General features: G+C 39.5%; 1 protein-coding gene across 2 annotated transcripts in view; it reads left to right on the top strand.

Annotated features, from left to right (window-relative positions):
* LOC129730018 (uncharacterized) overlaps positions 1–19,754 on the top strand; it is a 51,309-nt gene continuing 31,555 nt past the window's right edge. For both annotated transcript variants that reach the window (XM_055688968.1, XM_055688967.1), the window contains exon 1: positions 1–869. In XM_055688968.1, coding sequence (XP_055544943.1) covers positions 830–869 — 40 coding nt within the window. In that variant the 5' untranslated portion in view covers positions 1–829. The remainder of the gene's footprint in view (positions 870–19,754) is intronic.

Raw genomic sequence — 19,754 nt, 5'->3', positions numbered from 1 at the left:
CGATCGTCTCGCGCGCCGGACGTCTGTCAGCCTGGGTCCGTCAAAACGTACGTCTGCGATCCTTTTGTGGGGCTGAATCAGGGATCGCGCTCATTATTTTCGCGTCGCTCTTGTGGGAGAGTGTACAACCTTCCGCGATTTTGGGGCCATTTCGGTCAGTTTTGAAGTGGCACTGAACCACGACGGTTGGGTTTTTTTGCTTCGTTTTGTTCGGTGGTGCAGTGGCGTACGCGGAAAGCAAGTAAAAACTCGGACGGAATGAAAGCGAAAACGGGCACTGGTTTGTAGATAAAAGTGAAGTAATTTGTCAACCGCAAAACGGCCGACGAAAGACGGCTAAGGAAATTACTCTAGTGCTTTGCGTTGCCCCGGATGGTGGTTGTGTAATATGGTTTTTTGAAGAAGTGACGAAAGGCAATAAACATCTTTTTTATGATTTGCCTTTTAACGAGCGACCGCGCAGCACTCGGTGGAGAAAGATATTCGAGTTCGAGTTTGCATGCAGATGTAACTAGTTTTGGAGGGCATCGGAGAAACGTATTCCCAAGTCGGAAGCAACCCGGCCCACGGTGACTGTAGAGGAATGGATCGTCAGTGAAAAAATTAAAATTACTGTATCCTAACTTTTTTTCCCTGTCAACTGCTATCTCTGTTGGCGAATAAAAAACAGCCAGTGACCATCATCGTGAAGAGGATTGTCCGATTTTTTCGGTTGTTTGTTGTTTTGTTTCTCTCTCTCCTGCGCAATTACGTAAACAACATCCGCCAACAAAAACGAGCAGAAACGAGAGGACTGGAGAGCCCGAAGCTGATTTTGAAAATCAACCGAATGAAAATGAGAACGACCTGGATTAACGTTTCAATAAGTGGTAAATACAAAAGTGTTACTTACTGTTAACATGTTTCTAGAGTGTGGGTGACACTGTGAGAATGTTGAATATCTATTGGGAATGTTTTTTTTTCAGGAATACTTCCCACGAAAATGTTCACTACTAATTCTCGAGCACCCGAAATTTTAGTAATTTCGCGATAGTTTCTGATATCATATTAATGCTAGTAAATCTAGCAAAACCGATTTTATATGAAAGTTACCGGATGATAACGAAATTTTGAACAGGGAAAGCAAAAAAGGGTTTGAGCTAATTTACATCTTTTTCTTCTATAATATTTATATATATTATATATATATATATATATATATATATATATATATATATATATATATATATATATATATATATATATATATATATATATATATATATATATATATATATATATATATATATAATATATTATATAATATTTTTCTGTTTTTTTTTGCCATTTTTCAGTGCTACTTATTGAGAAGTAACCTGCTCCGTGTTATAGTGCTTTCTGTCTTCTACTTCGGATTTAGTAATCTACTACCTTCCTTATCGACCTAATCATATCCTCCTGCAGGCTATCACTCTAAAAGCATATAACGTGCTATAGTCTATGATATTATCGAAGCTTAGGATCGACTTAGGATAGTATAACTCGTATTAGAACTTGTGCTCATTATCCGAGGACTTAGAAGAAGTTTTTCGCAAAAAAGTTACGAATATGTTACAAATGTATTCCAAGTTATCATCTTTTATCAAAAGGCATTTTGAAAATTTAAACTTTTTTCAACACAGTCGACAAGAAATTGAAAAAAAACGTAGTTTTTCAAGTAAATTTTCAAATTAGCTTTATATTTATCTAAGGAACCAGTTTTGAAGCATCATTAATTATTCAACCAAACTAAGGGAGCTGGTAGCCACAAGGTTACAGAGTCCGCCTTGATAAGCAGATGGTCGTGAGTTCGAATCTTGTTAGAAGCAGGCCATTTTTGATTATCAAAGGACTTAAGCATGGGTTAATTCTCAGGCTCCTTATCACTACCATCACCACCCCCTCACTTAGTACGAATCACCTAGAAATAGAGAACAATTTATATGCTTCTGAAATAACTTTGCTCTTGCATCGATAGAACCGCGATACACACATACCCTTCACACTCCGTTCTCGTAATGAAATAACATTTGTACGTCGTCGCTCTCTCGCAGTCGGTAGAATTAGAATCGCAATACTACATACGGTGAAATTTCGAAAATGAATGCGACAAACACCACTAACACAAATCTCCTCCATATGCTTGTGGAGTGTGCAGGAGTATATCCGGCTCTCTAGTAGCAACAAGTATCGAACTAACTTTCCTTTCCTTCCTTCCTTTGATCTACGTTCTGGACCGGCAGGCGTCGGTACTGATTAGCATGCAGGGATCATTGGAAATGCACATCGAATAGCTAAAAATCCCAAGCAATAATTGATAAAATTCCGGTCGATCCTGGTCAGTAACGAAGTGGCAACCGGTGGTGATCAATCAATAAAAAAAATCATTAATTATTCAACCAAACAATGCATTTGTTGGCATCACTAAGTGAGTGAAACCACCTGAGTAATATTCAACTGAATTTTATGAATAGCTCGAACCACTTTTTCAACATCAACTAATGGTAAATTTGCTCTGTTAACCTTATGCATGATATTATCACAATTAGCATTGTTTCAATCATGAACGTTTTGGTGATTCATGGGATGTAGCACTACTACCCTTAAAGGCAGAAAAATTTAATTTCAGTGTCAAATAAGAGAGAATTATGCATGTTGATAAAAAACTAAATCAACAGTTTCGTTAATTTTTTCGCTCCGTTGATTATTTTAACTGAAGAGTATTGGTGTTTGGGCAAATGTATTTATTTTCTCACGGTAAACCAGCTAAGAATAATTTGCATTTGGTTGAATAAATTAGGTTGTATTCATTTGAACTCGGAATGAACATCTAAATTGCTGTGCGGAAAAGTGAATTAAGTAGAAAATCTCAAAATGATAAACATGGAGGCATCCTATCCGTTTTTTGTTTTGGTTATCTTAGCTTGAGGCTTCAACTATCTCGGCACTGAAAATTTCGAACCTACGTGTACTCCTTCAATTTGCAATAAATTGTGATACAGTCATTTTAGCTATGATTACGTCTCACTTCAGTAGGGTGGTATGCTGGGGAAAGAATATTTGATAATAATTACAGTAACCAATATCGAAAATTGTTCGCTATTACAAAACAAAAAATTGTTCATCGATTTTTTCAGTTCATTAATTTTATGTTGCAATTTTGCAATGAAATTCAACATTGAATCGTTGATATGATATGGTGGTCTTTTCAAAGGTTAGTCTGATTTTGTAATATTTTTAAAACATAAACTCTAAGGTGCCAATCACTTATATGGGAAAAAAGTAACTATAAAATTGAAAAAAAAAAACCATACACAAAATGTTCACCTGCCCGAAAAAACACCCTGTGCAACGCAAACCAATAGAAGTTTGATCTTGAGAAATTCGAAAAATCATCAAAATCATGAATTTTTTCTTCAGATGATACCAGTTCACGACGTTTCATGCCTTTTTAGGTCACCTGGTACAGAAAAAAATCCGAAAACCGAAATTTCATGCACCCCACTCCGTAGGTTAATTTTTGGATTTTTTTAAAGCCAAAATTCAATCGCTTTGCGCCACCCCATTTACGATTCGATTGAGCTGAAATTTTGCACAAGTTGTTTTTTCGGGCAGGTGAACATTTAGTAAAGGGTTTCTCAAAATTACCATTTTGGTTGGCACCCTAAAAAATTCGTTTAGTGAATCTTCATTTTCTTAAACGCAAATTAAATCCCAATCTTGCATGTATTTTAAGAATATTACAGTAAATATTTTCCGAAACAATTTTTTTTCTGAAAAATTGGAACATTTTTCCTCTTTCTGATCCCTGTCGCCACGTCACTTAGTCTTGGATTGCTATCCTTCAAACGCTTTTAACGCTTGTTATGCGGGCATTGTCGTCGACAGCACACGAGTGTTGGATCAATCAATCACCATCGCAACACTCACCAACTTTCGACGCAACACTGGTTCACTTGACGCTTGATGTGGAACCGTCAAGAGTGGCACGAAACAGTCTAATCAGTTTTATTGGGAAACCATGAAAACTAATTTCTCTTAACTGAATCGTACGCTGCGCTGAAGTCTATGAACAGATGGTGAGTCTGCAAGTTGAATTCTCGAAAATCATCGAGGATTTGTTGCAAGCAAAACATTTGGTTCGTAGTGAAGTATCCTTCTCGAAAACCACATTGGTATTCACCAACAAAGTTTTCCAGTAATGGCCTCAGTCCGTGGAACAGAATGCAGGAGAGAATTTTGTATACGGTATTGAGAAGAGTTATGTCTCAATAATTGCTCAGCATGCTTCGATAGACGGTACGATACAACTGTTCATTCCCGACTTCAAAGAGTTTGCCGAAAATACCGTCCTTCCCAGCTGCCTTACAGCTCTTGCACTACTTTTTTTATGTCCTCCATAATTTGTGGTTGCACAGCTTATTCTCAGTATTCATACTGCTCCTTTCGACGCCTCTGTTTTCTTCACCGTTATATAATACACTAAAATGTAGTTTCCAACGCCTGACCAATTTTGATTTATCGATTGGTTCCCCTCTCTGTCGTTACACATGACAGCAACCTTCCGCCTCCGTAAAAATACGCTCCCAATATAATTTTTTATATAGAATACATCAACTCGTAAAATATCGTCCTTTCATTGCTTATTTACTTTTTTCAAAAGAAGGAAGGTTAGCCTCTTGGCAGGCCTGGATTTGAGGGGGGGCAAAGGGGGCAAATGCCCCGGGCCTCCCGATTCAAGGGGCCCCCATAATCCTGGGGCGACCTTTTTTTTTGCTCATCACCTTCCAGAACGTTACCTCTAAATATTTCAAGAAAAGAGGGCCTCACAGACAAATTTGCCCCGGGCCTCCCAGCGTCTAAATCCGGCCCTGCCTCTTGGTTTGCACGTGTTGTACAGATACACGTGTGAAATAAAAATCCAGTAACCGCAGGTGCAAATTAGCCACCACATGTTCTTTAGATAACTTCGAATTCGATATCAGTTTGGACTACTGATTGGTTATCACTTGGTCGATTTTCCTAGGTATATATTGTCTAAGCTTGTGTAATAATTAAGATATAATTTTAATACTAACCCGAATAAAGTTGGACAACAAAATGATAACATGATGTGATGCCTAGTTATCAAGTAAGCTAAATCCTATTGCTCAATTTCCTATATTTAGATAAAAGAAGGAAACTGAATGATTTTAAAAATGCCAAGATGTGTTATTCAGATGCCCTGAGAGCTGTTATCTTACTTTACTCGGGAAAGCATTTAAAAATTGACTTGTACATTCAACCTATCACAAGCTTATATCCCCTTTGCTCGCTTGCGGTTGTTTACTATTAATAGAGAATGTGCGAAAATCAATCATTCATTTCGAATTAGTGGCCGTGACGTGTAGACAACATTCGAACCACAACCGCAATATTTATATCATACTCAAGTTGTAAGAATACAAACTCATTTTTAAAATTTTTAAAATTTCCATTATTTTGAATCCCGCATTTTTTCCTCAGACTTATTTGATGGGGGCATACGAGCATGGATGGGAGCATATCTATGGCTGTAAAAAATATTATTTTGAATTTATCATATTTCGTTTTTATAACCCTTAATTCTTTAATGCAAATTTTCCATTGTTCGAAAAAGTGCTGAAAGAGTTGTTCTGTGAACTCCTACATGACGCGTGCTGTTTTTTCTATTACAGCTTTAAGATGAAACAGTATAGGAGCCACAATTTGCCGACTTCGAATTTTCATGTTCGGTTATAAGACTCGAAAAAAAGGTGATGCAAACATGAGGATGTGATTTCACAGGTGATGCATTTCCTGTTTACCGAGTTTTGTGTCCAGTGTTGTTAATCTCGCTCATAAACAGCGTGCAACTCCTCATGCTACCGATACCACACACTGGTTTATTCTCCATTCAAGCTGTTTATCGTTCATTTTCGCTTTCTTCCTTGCTCAACAATAAGTGTTGATTCACACGAGTTTTCTCGGACGAACGCAAACTCGCATTCGCTCCCGAAATTATATGCACACACTCGCGTCTACTCTCCAGGAGGAAGGAAGAGAAAGGTTTTGCTTCTCGCTTGCTTTGCAATGCTGCTTGTGCCTTTGAAAATTCGAAGCCGGCCATTTATGGCTCCTATACAGTTTCTCCTTAACGAACTGAAATATTGTTCCTTCAAATGCAGATTAGACTAGGTATAGATAAAAATCAGAAGGTGTTAGGTCTAGTAAGTGGCGTAGCCAGAAATTTAATCCGGAGGGGGTTTTGATAACAAAACTGTGAATTCAGAGAGTATTGAAAAGAGAGGGAGTAATCTAAATCGATAACAGTACTGTTCCTGATTTTATCAGGGCAAAAAAAAAATTTTCGGTGAATCTAGCGAGACTATGTGGTGAAATTATGCAGATTGGTATTTTTTGTTGAAAACATTGAAATCTAATAAAAAATACTGTTTTTCGCCATTTCATCAAGTCCACAGTTTCGTTGGATTCACCGAAACGTGTTTTTCTGACCGCGATAGAATCGAAACAGCACTGTACTATCATGTTACAAACCGGCTTTAGTTCATTCACCGATCAATTCGGAAATAACATTAAGATCAACTTTTGGAATTTTGTTTAGTAGTAGGTCTCAAAAATTCTGTCTTCTCGATAAAAATCATCATGCGAAAGTCACTCCAGTTCAATCGTGCAGTAGTCTCTTTCCCAGAGGTGTAGTTACAAATTTCCATTCCTACATATAGACATTTGAAGCAACCTTGTGTTGCACAGGTATATTGTCTGTTTTCACTACAGCAAGCATAAAATAACGCATTAACTTTTATTGAATCTTGTGCCTGCCTTTGAAAATTCAAAGTGGTGGCTCGAATTCGGCTGTTTGTGGCTTCAACGCCGTTTCATCTTGGGCCGAAATTTTTCATGGAGACTTTTTCGAGGAGACGAAGTATTTCAACCCTTTCGCAAAATTTAATTTGAAGAACAATTTTTCCTTCTTACAATTGGCGCTCTAATAAACAGTTGTGCAGAACCTTAATATTGAAAAATAATTACAGATCAAATGCTCTGGATGGATTTTGAACTCAAACCCCCCCCCCCCCCTCTTGGCTACGCCATCGATTCAGCTGAATAAGGCGGATGGTCTAAACTGAGAAGTTGTGCTTGGCTAGAAACGTCATAACAGACAATGCAGTATGAGCTGGTGCGTTGTCTTGGTGGAGAACCCATGACTTTTTATTTCACAATTTTAGTCGCTTTATTCTTTATTCCTTCTCGAGGTTGAGCGAGCACCTTACGGTAGTTATGCTGATTAATTGTTTGACCATCTGGGATCCAGTTTATGTTTTCATGTTTTTCATGTTTTCGGCAAAACGAAACAAACTCCTCTTACACAAACTGATTGCTCTACAATCACACTTTTATCTGTACTAGAAGAATAAGTCTTTTTCATTCTTCCTTTTCTTCAGTACCCATAAAATTTGTGGGGCATCGAGAGAATTTATTTGGTTGATGATGTTGTTTTCGTTTTTGACTTTGTTTTCAAGTTTGCGAGAAAGGAAGCAGGACAACAATAAAATCTTACATGAAAATACATCAGTCAGCAACACCTCGTATCAATTCAAGAACCGGAATGACAATATATTAAAATATTATAACAAGTTGTTCTGATGTTTCTAGTAAAATGAATATTCTTAAATATGGCAATCATAGTTGTATTCTGCGGTTACAGTTGCGAGGAAAAGCACATTCACTGTATTATGGCATCTCGCAAGCTCACTGGGCATGTAAGAAAAATATTCACAAAAAACTGTAGAGTAAACATACAATCATACCTTTACATAACCTTACTTCTAATTGAACAATACCACACAAACATAACTATCATCATTCTTAATAGTAACTTTTGCCGAAAACTTGTAAACGCATAAAAATCTGTATGTATAATATGCGGCCTCTTTGCGTAGCAGCCTTGAGATGCAGACAGCCAGACAGAGAGCTTGCAATGATGTTGCTTTGAAATTGGCAAGTGAATCATCTTTTTCAAAACGATCAAATATAAAATGAAGTTTACTTGCTAACAAACTGTACCTAATAAAAACTGTACAGAAGGTTACCTTTTCGCGTATTGAAGAAATACTGACTGTATTGGGATGAGAAGGCATTTATCAATGTAAGAGAATCATTTCCCCTTTTTTGAATGTGGTTATATAAATAAATAACAAAAACAGTTTCAAATAAAAAATAAGACTATCGGACTCCTACGTCAATATGCGGTCGTGTCTTAGATACCACAAACAAACTTTATAATAATTAATTTAATTACATACAAAAATATTAATCGTTTCAGCGTTAATTTAAGTAACAATTAAGAATTACGAAACGAGATAAGAAACGGAAACAAAAAAGCTAGATCAATTATTTTAGTATTAAGCGTTTTCGAATGAAACTAAGATAACTTTTGCACAAAAGACGAAACTGAGATTGTACGATTGTCTAAATCGTAAAAATTACATTCACTTTATTGCAAAACAGTGCGCACCTGAAGCCGAGTGCGGACCTTACTGTAACAGCGATTACAAAATCATTTCCAAATGAAGGAGCGAATCAAATAGTGGTGCTGAGTCGGTAATGACGGTGGTGGCGTAGGTGAACGTACCGGCAACGGCAACGCCAAAAAGGGAGGACGAACAAGTGGATTGCGGTGAAATTATATAGTAGTTTAATGTTCGAAAAACCAGGTCATTTTTCTGTGTAATCGAACCGAAGAAGTTCGATACAGTTGATGGATATTGGCGACAGGTGAAGTTTTTTGTTGGTTTAGTGAAGATGTCTTTTATAAGGAATCTCATGATGTCTCGCCAGTTAAAAGTGGATAAATATCCATTAAATATCAATTTCACACAAAGCCCTACAAAAAATTGAAGGAAATTTATATCTACACCTTCAACTCACCGCCATAAACAGCAGAATTGACGATGAGAAAACGCTGCTCAAGGTTAGAGTTGTAATGCCTAATGATCGGTATTATGACAGGCAATAATGCTTAGCGTTGGGATGAAAGTCAGTAAGATTCTGCCTGTGCCTGAGCATCGTCGGTAGAAAATCACTTAAGCCATAGGGGAGAAGCACGGGTTTTGATACTTGTACTTGATTAATTTGCAAAAAGAATACCTAATTACACCAATTTCCTAATCCTTATTTTAAAATTCCTAAAATTACTCAAGGAATATATACAAACTTTAAAGAGTAAATGTGCTTTGTTGATCTTTGGCAATTACTTTTATTTATTCTTTTATGTATTTCTGTGAAGACCTGTGACCGTTCGTTTCGATAACTCGATTACTGGTGGATGTCAGAAATGAAGCTTTTAGTTTTTCAGAGGATCAAACCAGTTTCTGGTGCATGAGAAGAAATCTTCCATGTCTGCAAGTATGGAGACTAAAACAGCAGATTTAATTTTAGCAACCGAAAGTACTAATTATCATCATTATCAAAAATATGAAAAAAACACTGGACACCGTATGGCCTGTTTCTTCTAAAATTTGATCCGATTTTACCCTTAAACAAATTTAGTTATATTTTTTACAAACTTGATTAAAAGCCGATGCTTTCACCCTACCGAGCCATAAGACAAAGTGCGAACATGAATTCGGGTTGCATCGATGTTCATTTGGTTACTCTATACGGTTTACGATTTACGAAAGCCCACTCGAGGCCCGCATGCACGCGGTTACTTGCAGCTTGCTGGAAGTATTTTCTGTTTGGACGCACAACTACTGTTATTAATTATACTTTCAACACACCTCCGCCGTTCGTTCGCCATCGCATACCATCGTAGGTAATCGGATGCACTGATTTGTATATGTAACCGCCGGGTATTATCTCACCCACTTGATCTGCATCTTCGATGCAGAAGGGCGTCCGCTTCCAGGCCAGGGCAGCGATGCTCATTGGCTGCACAAGCATTGAATTAGCAGCGGTGCGGTTCCTCCTTCGTAAGCGTGCTGCTCGCTATCTGCGCTAATAATGACATGGCAGTTGGCACGAGTCAAGTCATGCCATAACTACCTTCCCCAAGACATATCGGATTGTAAACTACATTTCACTTTCATTCGGCTCCGTAGGGAGTGCAGCGGCCTTTTAAAGCTACTTCGTACATAAAGAGGGCCCGTTCCGCCCGGGTACGGGAAGTGGAATTAGACTTCAGTCACCCCCGCTTGCTCTGCTTGTGAGCGTCGGAGACTTTTTTCTTAATGATTTGTCTTCATAAATTTTATTTCATATCCATTTCTTGTTAGTCATTTGGTCCGATGTAAATGACGTTCATCATGTCCCACCGCCAGCAGCGCTCGCCATCGCAGTGTGTAAATAGATGTTCCGGTTGCAATTCGAAGTAGCTGCAAAGAGTGCAAGGAGGAAGGACCGCTGTTATATTATGACATTCGCAGGTGCAAACTCTCTGGTGTGATTCTGCGAAAGTAACACCCCGTAAAGGCTATTTTTTCTCTATGTGTGCCAGAAATAGTTTGCAAGTGTTTCAAATCAGTTGGAAAACTCATTGTGGGGCAAAAGTACACAGAAACCGAGGGCGAAAAGTTTGTACTAGAGATTAACTTGTGATACAAAAAAGTTAAAAAAATGTTCTTTTTTGAAGATAAAGGTTACAACTGGATTACAGAAGAACATATCTCATTAAAGAAATTTCTCAAAAGACTCTACCGTGTCTTTGAGGTCCACACTTGTCGACTAATGGACGTTTATCATGCTTGTAGGATGTTTACATGTTGCCAAGAATTATTCAGTATATGCAGCAACAAATGCTAAATATTTAGTTCAAAACCGCAACTTGAATTCGAAATACATACATGTGAGTCCAGTGATGGAAACGAAACGAATATGATGCAATCGTCGTTTATTCATCATATGTGCACTTCACGAAGTGTACAGGCCGGAACTAAACTCGAATCCTCTCAACCCATAATGAAATGATGATAGGGTGCATAGGTTTCTGGGAGGAAACAAACACATGACTAGACTATATCAGCTCTGAGAAGCGATTCGATCGTTGTGTTTGTCTCTCCATAGGCCAGTAGTTACGGGAAGAAAGGATAGCAACAGGAGAAAATCATGTCGCCTGAACAACAGCAGAGGTGTGGTGCGGTGAGAGGGAATATGTGAGGGAAGGAACTACTTCGGTAGCGGTTGAGTTTAAGCGAGAGTAGGAGAGCATACACTGTCATTTTCTTTCTTTTTCTGACAAAAAATCATATTCATGAGTCAAAAGAATAAGGATATAACAAGTTCTGATCGCTCTCTGTAACAGAGACGAATAACTTCATATACCGAGTTGTGCACATTGAGAACCACGTATTGTGGTGTACACGAAACATATCGTAAAGAGGAAAGCAAACAGAATGCACCAGCACCGATACTTTGTTTTTCGCATACTGACGACGATGTCAACGCCTCCAAGGCTTGTTTTATATGTATTCATTAATCGCTAGAGGTGATTTTTTTCCTTCGCTGCATGTGACTTTTCTGGGAATCTTATCTAAATCGTATTGGGTTAGGAAAGCAGAGAGAGGATTTTTAATTGTAACATTCAGCAGCTAGAATGAATGGTTGCAAAATTATAAAAAGAGCAAGATTAATTTTTTCTCATGAAATAATTGAAACCGATTTTTTTTGAAGCCAAATATTTAAGAAATACGTAAAACTCCAAGATCTGGTGTTGCCCCCAAAAAATTTTTTTGATAGAAACTGATTTTCTGAAAGAGTTTTCCAGCTCGAAAATTTGCTGATTTCCAGGAAAGGCGATCTTCAAAACAATTTTTTTGAAGGCAACAGCAGATATCGACGCTCCATGAGAAAAAAAACGGAAATCTTAAGCTTTATGTTTTTTTTTACCGGTTAAAATAGGGTAGGGAACATATTCTAAGCAGCTTTAGGAACCGCCTGTTTATCAGACGAAATACTCGAAATGTGTTGGGTGAAACTCAAACAATCTGTTCGCTATCGTTTTCTCTGTCAGAACTTGCTTTCAGATTGTAAAACTAAGTTAGTAAACTTTAACAATCATCAATCAAAGTTACCAATCGAGGGACACTATTCCAATCACCCCGAACCTATTTTAAGCAGTTTCCATCTGTTTTGCAGGCGTTTTTTTTCAGCACCCGAAGTGGCTCCTGAATGGCTGCTATATAGATCGATTTGTTTCAATTGCAATTGTTCACAGATTGCTTTGTGATTAACGGTATTTCTTATATTCGTAAGACAGCTAGACAACCAAGGTTTTCGTTTCCATCATTGAAATTGTCGATATTGATCAAAATGCAGGAGTTTGAGGCCTGTTTTCTTCGACTGATTGAAATAGGCGCTACTGCTTAAGCCGTACCCTACCCTAACTCTACTCCAATCCGTCAATGGTTGCAGTTCGCCAGATCTACGGTCTGCGTAGGGTAGATCGTCTCCCACCTGATCGATCCACCTTACCCGCTGTGCATCTCACCGTCTCGTTGTTGACGGATTGTTTCCAAGAACCATCTTTATCGGGTTGTAGTCCGACATCCTTACGACATGCCTAGCACTTGACATCATCTTAACGATGTGGACGATAAAACGATCCCCTACTTGCTCCTGCCACGGTGTTCCAAATATCGTTATTATGATATAAAATACGCCATCAAAACTGTTGATGCCAGTTGGTTTGTATTACTATCTTTTTCTGAAACTTCTGAGCCAAATTTGAAAATCATCCTTGGACTAGTTTTTGGTACACTCTTTTAAAATTTTGTAGAAGATTTTTCATACAAAAAACTTGAATTACCTTCCCAACACAAACGTAAAACAATGTAGGAATTGTTTTGCAATCAATATATGCCCATTGACGACCTTTTGGAAGATTTGAACTGTTTGGGGACCATCGGAAAATTGTTTGGGTTAAAAAATCAACCAAAACCCAAAAAAATCATTTGTTACCTCAATTTACACTCAAACTCGAAAACTATAGAAAACTTATACAATAACAATGGCATCGAACATGCTCAATTATACAAAAATTTACCGTAAAAACTGTTCACGTTAGATGTTGTTTTGAAAAATTATTATTAGAAGAATTATTACTATAATTCCTCACATACTACGCCTATGTTTTTTAAAGTGGCAGCGAAAAGGGGTATGTCAAATTTCAAAAACCGATCACGTACATTTTGTTTAGTGGCCCAAAAAAATTACCTGTGCGAAATTTCAGTTCAATCGGACATGATTAAGGGGTGCCTCAAAGCGATCAAAGTTGTAATTCTTTTACCATAGAAAATCTACCAAGGGGGGAGTACAGTTAGATACACAGTAAAATACAGGTGGATTTTCGAGGGTCAGAAAATAACAACTTTGAGCGCTTTGAGGCGCCCCTAAGTCATGTCCGATTGAGCTGGAATTTCTCACAGGTCATTTTTTGGGCCTATCAATATTATTTTCTGAACATATGTTCAGAATTTAAATATTTTGGAAAAAAATGAGGTTTGGATTCATACAACTTGCTTCTAATTTATTCCGTTTATTCCGTGGGAATAAACAAGCAAATTTAATTTACTGAAGCGTCATCCACAAATTACGTAAGGACTGTTTTCGAAATTTTTGAAATTCTCCAGGGTTATTTTCCGATGGTTCAAATACACTTTGAATCTTCTAAATCAGTCGTCAATGGGCATATGTTGCCTGCAAAACAATGCACACTATGATTTACGTTCATTTTGGGAGTGTTAATGTAAGTGTGTTTTTGTATGAGATATCCGCCCTAAAACTTGAAAAGGGCTTAACTCAAAAATTGGTCCAAGGATGATTTTCAAATTTGGCTCAGAAGTGCAAGATAGTAATACAAACCAACTGGCATCAGCAGTTTTGATGGCGTATTTTAATTCATAATAACGGTATTTGGAACACCGTGCCTGCAGTTCGTGGTTCCGTTCTCCATCTGCAGTCCATTAAGAATGCACGCAACCCCTTCTGCTCGAAGACCGCAAGGGTGCGTTGCTTGATCGGAGTGTCCTCCGGAGACCAAAGTGTGCGAGATTTCCTGCCATAATGCGCCGATGAGTTCCTCTGCTGGTATCGTTGTGGGCAGTTACCAGTGAGCCCAGGTACACGGACTCATCGAGTACGCTAAACCACTCTAAACCATTGTTTCTTTATTCCCGTTTTGCTACATAACAATAATTGATTTGGGAAGATTTGGGGCTCAATTTGGCTTACCTTACTTTACCATTCGTGGTGGCTCGTGCTGTATCAAAAAGTTGTCGCCATGTTACTTGGTTATAAGCTATGTTTCGCCATTTCCTCAGGCGTCTCATCTCCTGCAAGTCTCCTTCGGTGTGGTCGAGCCATCATGCACGCTGCGCCCCTCTATTTCTGGTGCCAGTAGGCTTGGTGAAGAGAAGTGATTTCACAGGGTTGTCGCTCGGCATCCTTACGACGTGACCGGTCCACCGCAACCTATTGACTATCGCTAGATGTGCAATAAGGTTCTCTCCAAGCAGCGCGTGCAGCTCATGGTTCATGCGCCGTCGCCATTCTCCGTCATCCGTCTGTACTTCACCGTAGATAGCACCTTCCGTTCGAAAACTCCAAGAGCGTTAAGGTCCTCCGCGATAAGCGTTGTTGTCTCGATTTCGTAGAGAACTAACGGTCTTATTAGCGTTTTGTACAGCGTCAATTTCGTGCTTCGTCGCAATCGACTAGATCTAAGTGTCTTCCGAAGTAAAAATTTGGCACGATTTTCAGCCTAGATGCGTCTCTGAGTCTCTTTGCTGGTGTTATTGTCGGCGGTCACCAGTGACCCCAAATATAGAACTCCACCTCAAGCTCATAGCTGTCTACAGAGACTTGAGTTGAGAGGCTGATGTTGTTTTCCTTGGAGCCTCTCGTTCGCATGTATTTCGTTTCCGACGCATTTATTCGCAGCCCAATTTGACCGGCTTCGGTTTTCAGTCGGGCATAAGTTTCCTCCGCCGTCGGAAAGTTACGTATTATGATCAGGTATGTTACGGATGTGATTTTTCAGACATCTTCAGATGCGGATGCGGATGCGGATATGTGTTTACGGATGCAGATGTAGATGCGGATGCGGGTGCGGATATCCGTAGCATCCCTTGTGTTTTATTTTGCTTATTTCACATGACCATGGCCCTCCCCAGTGTAAAAGTTATTCAAGCGAGTAGTAGATACACCGAGAAATTTTTTTCTAAAAATTTTTATGAAGCGATATTTTTGTTTTCAATATCCGCATGGTATGATGCGGATGCGGATGCGAATGCGGATGTCAATTTTCATGCGGATGTTCCGCATTTGCGGATGCGGATATCCGTTACATCCCTAGTTATGATGTAAAAGTCAGACCTTGTGAAAATCGTGCCCCTCGTGTCGATGTCCGCACTCCGGATCACAGTCTCAAGAGCGATGTTAAACAGCAAACAGGAGTGTGTATCACCTTGTCTTAACCCTGTGCGCGATTCAAAGGGGCTCGAGAGTATTCCCGAAGCACGAACGTACCACATCACTTGCGCCATGGTGACCTTGATCAATCGAGTCAGTTTATCCGGAAATCCGTTGTCATGAGCTGCCATAGCTGTTCTCGATCGACTGTATCATAAGCCGCCGTGAAGTCGATGAAGATGTGAAGTGCGGGCACGTTTTATTCGCAGGATTTCTGGAAGATCTGTCGGATTGAGAAGATCTGGGCCGTGGTGGCTCCCATGAAGTCCGCTTGGTACTGGCCCACGAATCTCCTGGTTAAAAATGATATACGACGGTACAGGATCTGTGAGAGTATTTTGTAGGCGGCACTGATAAGCGAGATACCGCGGTAGTTGCAGTACTCCAGCTTGTCGCCCTTTTTGCAGAAGGGGCAGACGACTCGCTCCATCCACTCGTTTAGTAGTTTTTCCATTCTCCAAAATCCTAGAAATGACCCATTGCAGCGCTCTAGTCAGCGCCTCTCTCCCATGTTTAAAGAGCTCGCTCGGCAATCCGTCTTTGCCTGCGGCTTTGTTGCTCTTCAGCTTCCCTATGTCACAAAGAACTTCATGAACATCGGGGACTGGTACTCGGTCAACTGCTACTGGTGCATCAACATCAACCAGCTCCTGGAGCCCCAGACTGCAGAGAAATACGCTTAACAGCTCGAAGCAGTACTACCCACGGCGGAGGGGCTGGTGCGGCATTCGCACAGCTATTGGGGAGACCGCAACGGCGACACTAGACACCGCATTTCATAATTCGGCCGTCCACTCCGGATCAGACGCTGTTTGAGCCGCCCTTCATATGGAGAACAGATGCTCAGGTAAGCTGCCCTCCTAGGAGAACAGCTCCCCCTTTCCTGTCAGCAAACGACCAAGTTCCCTCCGGTTCACCGATCTTCACCTGGTTGCTCGTATTTTAGTCGGTACCACGTGTAGATAGGGATAGGAGTTGCTAGGCAATATGCTTCCCGATCAGAAGAGCATAACTAAAAAATTACAAAATTCTATCAGCGGGATATACAAATAACATATTTTGATATGATTTTGTATTTTCCCAATTGCTTTTGATAACAAAATTGAATCTGAATGATTTATAATGACACATCCTGTAATGAAGTTGTTCTGAAACAAGCGTTATATTAATCGTTAAAAATCTGTCCACGTGGTATGTGGATGGCCCCTATGTAATTTAAAAAAAAAAACAGAAAAAGGAGTTTTAATATGCTTATTTAATAACGCTTAAAATAGTGTCGTAACAGCAGAAAAAATCACTTCGGGATAGAATCTCCGAAGATGTACTGAATATCTTGAACACAGCGTCAACGCCAACCTCTTTCAGCAACACTGATTTGATATTGAGGAGAGCCATTTACCAAAAATGGCTGGGCAGTGTTTTTTAACAGCACACCCGTACTAGCTGGAATAAAATAGACCCCAGTGTGGTTCAAGGCATAATGCCCTATTCCTACCTTCACGTGTTACCGACTGTGATACGAGCAACCAAGGGAAAACCGGTGAACCGGTGGCAGCTTGGTCGTATGCTGACAGGAAAGGGGTAGTTGTTCTCCTTAGAGAGCAGCTTGTCTGAACCCCACAGGCTAGGGGCGGCTCAAACAGCGACTGATCCGGACCGAACGGCTGAACTATGAAATACGGTGTCTCGCCAGCTACACCTATGGCGCAGCCCTAGTAAGGCAGCATACTAAAATAAACATACTACGAAGATTCAAGAATTCAAAACGAACCGGAACAATAGGCAATGACCCAGCCGACGAAATAAGGATGACGATTAGAAGCTCGGTACTTGTAACAGTAGATCGCTCAACGCCCCGGATGTCGACTGGATTCTGCTGGATCAGCTAGAATCCCGCCACTTCGACATCGTTGCGCTCCAGGAGCTTTGCCTGAAAGGAGAGAAGATACGGTGGATTTGTGACCGCAAGGCACAGTACCACCAAAGCGGTGGCACAACCAATGAGCTTGGTAGCGGTTTTATAGTGCTGTGCAGGATGCAGAGTCGTGTGATGAAGTGGCAGGCAATCAGCGACAGGTTATGTTTGTTGAGAATAAAAGGCTGGTTCTACAACTACACTATTCCCAATGTGCACTGCTCTCACGAAGGAAGACCTGATGCAGAGAAAGAAACGTTCTACGCACAGCTGGAGAAACTTTACGATTTACGCTAGCGTAGAGACATCAAGATCGTCATTGGGGACATGAACGGAAGGAAAGACTTATATAAGCCGGTGATCGGCCAGCACAGCCTGTACACCGTGACGAACGAGAACAGCCAGTTATGCACCAACTTCGCAGCTTCCCACGGGCTGGCAATCCAAAGTCCTTTCTTTCCTCGACCAGCGTACAGCAAAACAATTGACCACGTTCTCATCGACGGCCCGTTCTTCTCAGACATTACATACGTACGCACCAATCACAGTGCTGATCGGGCATAACTACTTCAATACAAAAAACTACAAAACCCTGATATAACCGGTAGCAACCGCTTGGTGTTTTCGAACGGAAGGTGCTTTGAACTATCTACGGTGGAGTACAAACGGACGACGGATAACGGCGACAGCGCATAAACCATTAGCGCTGCTAGGAGAGAACCCCACTGCGCACCTGGCGAAAGACAATAGCAGCAAACCCTACCGGCACCAGAAAGTAAGGGGCGCAGGAACTGGTGAAACACAGCCCAAAACCGAGTAAAATGGCGACAACTTCTTGATACAGCACGAGTTACTACAGCTCTTGTCTAACTGGTAAGATGAGTAAGAGAGCTAGGTTTGAGAAACGATCCTGGGTGCAGAACTAGTTCTTAGCCAATGAATGACGACATCTCAATTTGTGTTGATTATGATGCTCTGATAAGCAGTATGGAATGTATTTATATTGAATACAATCATTCTCTGGGAAATTCTAGGGGGGGAGGGGAGCTAGACACTTTCTAGAGGGGGCTGAAGCCCCCCCTAGCCCCCCTGTAGTTGCGCCAATGCTTATAATGGTTTAAGTTACTCTTTTTCACACGCATACAAACTCACATACATATTCTAAACGTATTAATCATGATTCATGATATATAACAAAAATGAATAAATTTAAATAGATGACAGGAACGTTTATTCATCGTCTTCTAAATCATTTTCAACGTAAAGGAGTTTCACGTCAGCCTTTTTTTGTAGTTGAATCGAAGTTTGTTCCAAACTGGACAAAAAGGGATCAGATGTAACCAACATTCCGTTCAATACATCTTGCATGGTTTCAACTCTGCTGAACTTTTGGCTATGCGCTTCACGAATTTTTTAAAATGTGATGTCGGCATAGAGCGCTGCCGAGAAATGCATGATTTATACGTAAAAACATGATGTATATAAGCTTTGAAGCGGCAGGAAGCGGCCGCTAAAGTTGTGTTTTTAATAGCTGAGAATGAAATCTTTGAATGTAAGAAGAATGTAGAGGAGGGACTCGCTGATAGATCACTTTTTCAAATGTTTGAAATTAGTGAAAAATTGAGTTTTTTATCTGTGTGAAACGTTGTGCTCAATCGTGACATGGTAAGATATATTTCTGTATTCAAGTTTTTTTCCTTAATAATAACTCATATTGAAGTGATTTAATACATAATATCATTATTGTTTAGGAGAACCTGCATTTTGTAGGGTGGTAAAGATAATCGAAATATTTTTTTTTGATTTCACAAATTGTAAACCCCAACTTCTCCTACCTCATGATGTACTAAAACATGCGAATTATTTACAACCTATGCTTGATTCTTGGTCTGTTTGCATTCTAGTTTCTGCAAAACATCGATTCCGAATCAAATTCCGGAAAAAAAATTCTTAGGTTTTGTCCAATCTTTTACATGGGATTGCCCGAGTGTGTGCCGTGAGGAGAACAATATTCTCATAATTTACAGTTTTTTTTATCAACTTCCATTTCTTAACCATCCGACTTATGTTGATTTTTTTCTTCTTTTTCTTCTTCTTCTTATTTTTTGTCTTATTTTTTCGAATAATCAAACATTGCTGTTTCGATATTCTGCATGTAGACTTTTTCACCATTTTATTTTTTATCTAACTAATATGTACATTTTACTTTTAGTACTTTGTTATTAACTCAGGTCTCTCTATTTTGCTTCTTATTGTTTTATCTTTTAGCTGTTATTATTTTTGGGTATTATTTTTAGTGTCAAATTTATTTTATTCGCGTTTTATGCAATTTTTT

The sequence above is a fragment of the Wyeomyia smithii genome, chromosome 3, assembly GCF_029784165.1.
Source record: "Wyeomyia smithii strain HCP4-BCI-WySm-NY-G18 chromosome 3, ASM2978416v1, whole genome shotgun sequence".
Classification (NCBI taxonomy): Eukaryota; Metazoa; Arthropoda; class Insecta; order Diptera; family Culicidae; genus Wyeomyia; species Wyeomyia smithii.
Note: the sequence above shows the minus strand (reverse complement) of the source record. Positions and strands in the feature narration are given on the sequence as shown.